We start from the raw sequence: 1765 nt of genomic DNA, 5'->3' as shown, positions 1-1765 counted from the left end.
TATATATATATATATATATATATATATATATATATATATATATATATATATATATATATATATATAATGTATATAAACCGACCGTAACTGTTATTGTATTGGTTAGCTAGTATTTTTGGATTGTATTGGTCATCTAGTGTTATCTTTTTTAAAGGTATTAGTTTCCCAATAAATCAACTACCACTTTTGCAATAATTGCACTATCAAAATCATATCTGTTCCTTTAAATAAAATCTCAGTAAATTAGGTATCATTGATTTCATACATTTAGTCCACTTTCAATGTGGAGTTTATTTTGGCGTGAAGATGTCCCCCGGTGTTCCAATCAATCCTGGAACACCATTTTCACAACGACTCGACAGGTAATTTTAGTTTCGTGCGAAATTGTCGCATTGTTGAAGGCAGGGCTTATTGCTCCTGTTGGACTTCGTTTTCTTCAGGCATATTCGTAGTGTGTCTGCTTCCAGCAGGTCGATCACTTCTATCGCTTACTACAGTCTTTTTTGGAATCATTATAGTGGTCTCATTATTTCTGGGGGAGTAGTACATTCTCGTTGTTGTGGAATCGTAAAAGTCATAAAAGATCACGTATGTTTCGACAAAGAAAGTAGAATTCCTACAAACTGCTTGTACATCTTGCTTTTCCAATTCTGCATATCGTTTTTGATAGGGAATCATGATTCCTTATTATATAATTGACTATTTCAGTTATAATCTGTAGACAAGAATGCCATACGTCGACTCCAGTAAGTTTTCATATCCCATATTTATTCCGATTCCATCAATCCGAACCTTTAAAGAGAATTCATTCCACTGCTTATAGCCTGCTGAGTGAAAGACTGAGTTAAATTCGAAAGCTGTAATTAAAGGGAAATTAAGTGTTTCACGATTGTTCAGATTTTTCAGTTAAAGTTTGCGTGATTGGTTATCTCCATCCCTCTCTGCCCTCTTTCTAAATTCTACGTCATAACGGAATGGAAATTGAACGGTACTATAGAGAGTTGTGGAATATGTCACCACTTAACATTCTTGCATCCTCTTCCTGGATTCTGTTTTAGATGGAAATATTGTGGAATCGAAAAAGTCGATGTTCAATTTGCTTTGGCAGTTTTTCGCATTTATTTTATATTTGTAAGTTTCCATGGTCTTTTTTGCTCCTTACAATGAAAAACTTTTATAGGAGCATCAATGTGTTGAGGTAGATTGGTTTTTACTGTTTACAGTTTTCATACACTTTTTTGGACCGCTGATTGGTGATGCGGGAGATAGGCGACCGCAACGCAGAAATGATTGGAGTGGTAATAACAGATGGCCTGGAAGTGGTGGTCCGGGTGGGCCTCCGAGAGGTAAGAGTTGTAACATAACGGATATATAGAAGCGTTCAAGTTGCATTGTGTTGTAATTAGATTTTAGACTTCAATTTGCCTTTAGGAACCATTAAGAAAAGATTAATCCAAACCTTTATATTTTAGGTGGTCATGGGTATGGAACAGGTCGGCGTCCTATAGGACGTCCAACATTTCCGTCCGGAATGTCATGTCCCCCGTTGGGTGGTGGCAGTTGAGGTTAAAGTAGGTCCAGCTACGATTTAAGCTGGACAAATGATTGTGACCAACAAGAGGACTGTGTGACGCAGATTGGCCAAACCTTGCCAGAGGAGCTTTTCTGCTGATTTCCACTACTGGTCGCTTTCTTGCTATTTCTTGACTGATGGATCTACGCTAAATTCCCAGTCCTGAATGTCGTTTTATTTGTTCCCCTTCCT

At 37.1% G+C, this 1765-nt stretch overlaps 1 protein-coding gene across 2 annotated transcripts; it reads left to right on the top strand.

The window, feature by feature from the left end:
- Nucleotides 1-377: 377 nt before the first annotated feature.
- LOAG_15250 lies at nt 378-1765 on the top strand (the record flags this gene model as incomplete). 2 transcript variants are annotated; one of them, XM_020448910.1, is made up of 5 exons in its annotated part: nt 378-470; nt 709-746; nt 1059-1131; nt 1224-1346; nt 1473-1765. In XM_020448910.1, coding segments are annotated over 5 exons (419 nt in total), but the record flags the coding sequence as incomplete, so codon positions are not given. The 2 variants fall into 2 exon arrangements, with proteins under 2 accessions (XP_020300974.1, XP_020304432.1); XM_020448911.1 differs by lacking the exon at nt 378-470 and having other exon boundaries at nt 518-746.

Source organism: Loa loa (genome assembly GCF_000183805.2).
Source record: "Loa loa unplaced genomic scaffold supercont3.1699, whole genome shotgun sequence".
Taxonomy (NCBI): Eukaryota; Metazoa; Nematoda; class Chromadorea; order Rhabditida; family Onchocercidae; genus Loa; species Loa loa.
Note: the sequence above shows the minus strand (reverse complement) of the source record. Positions and strands in the feature narration are given on the sequence as shown.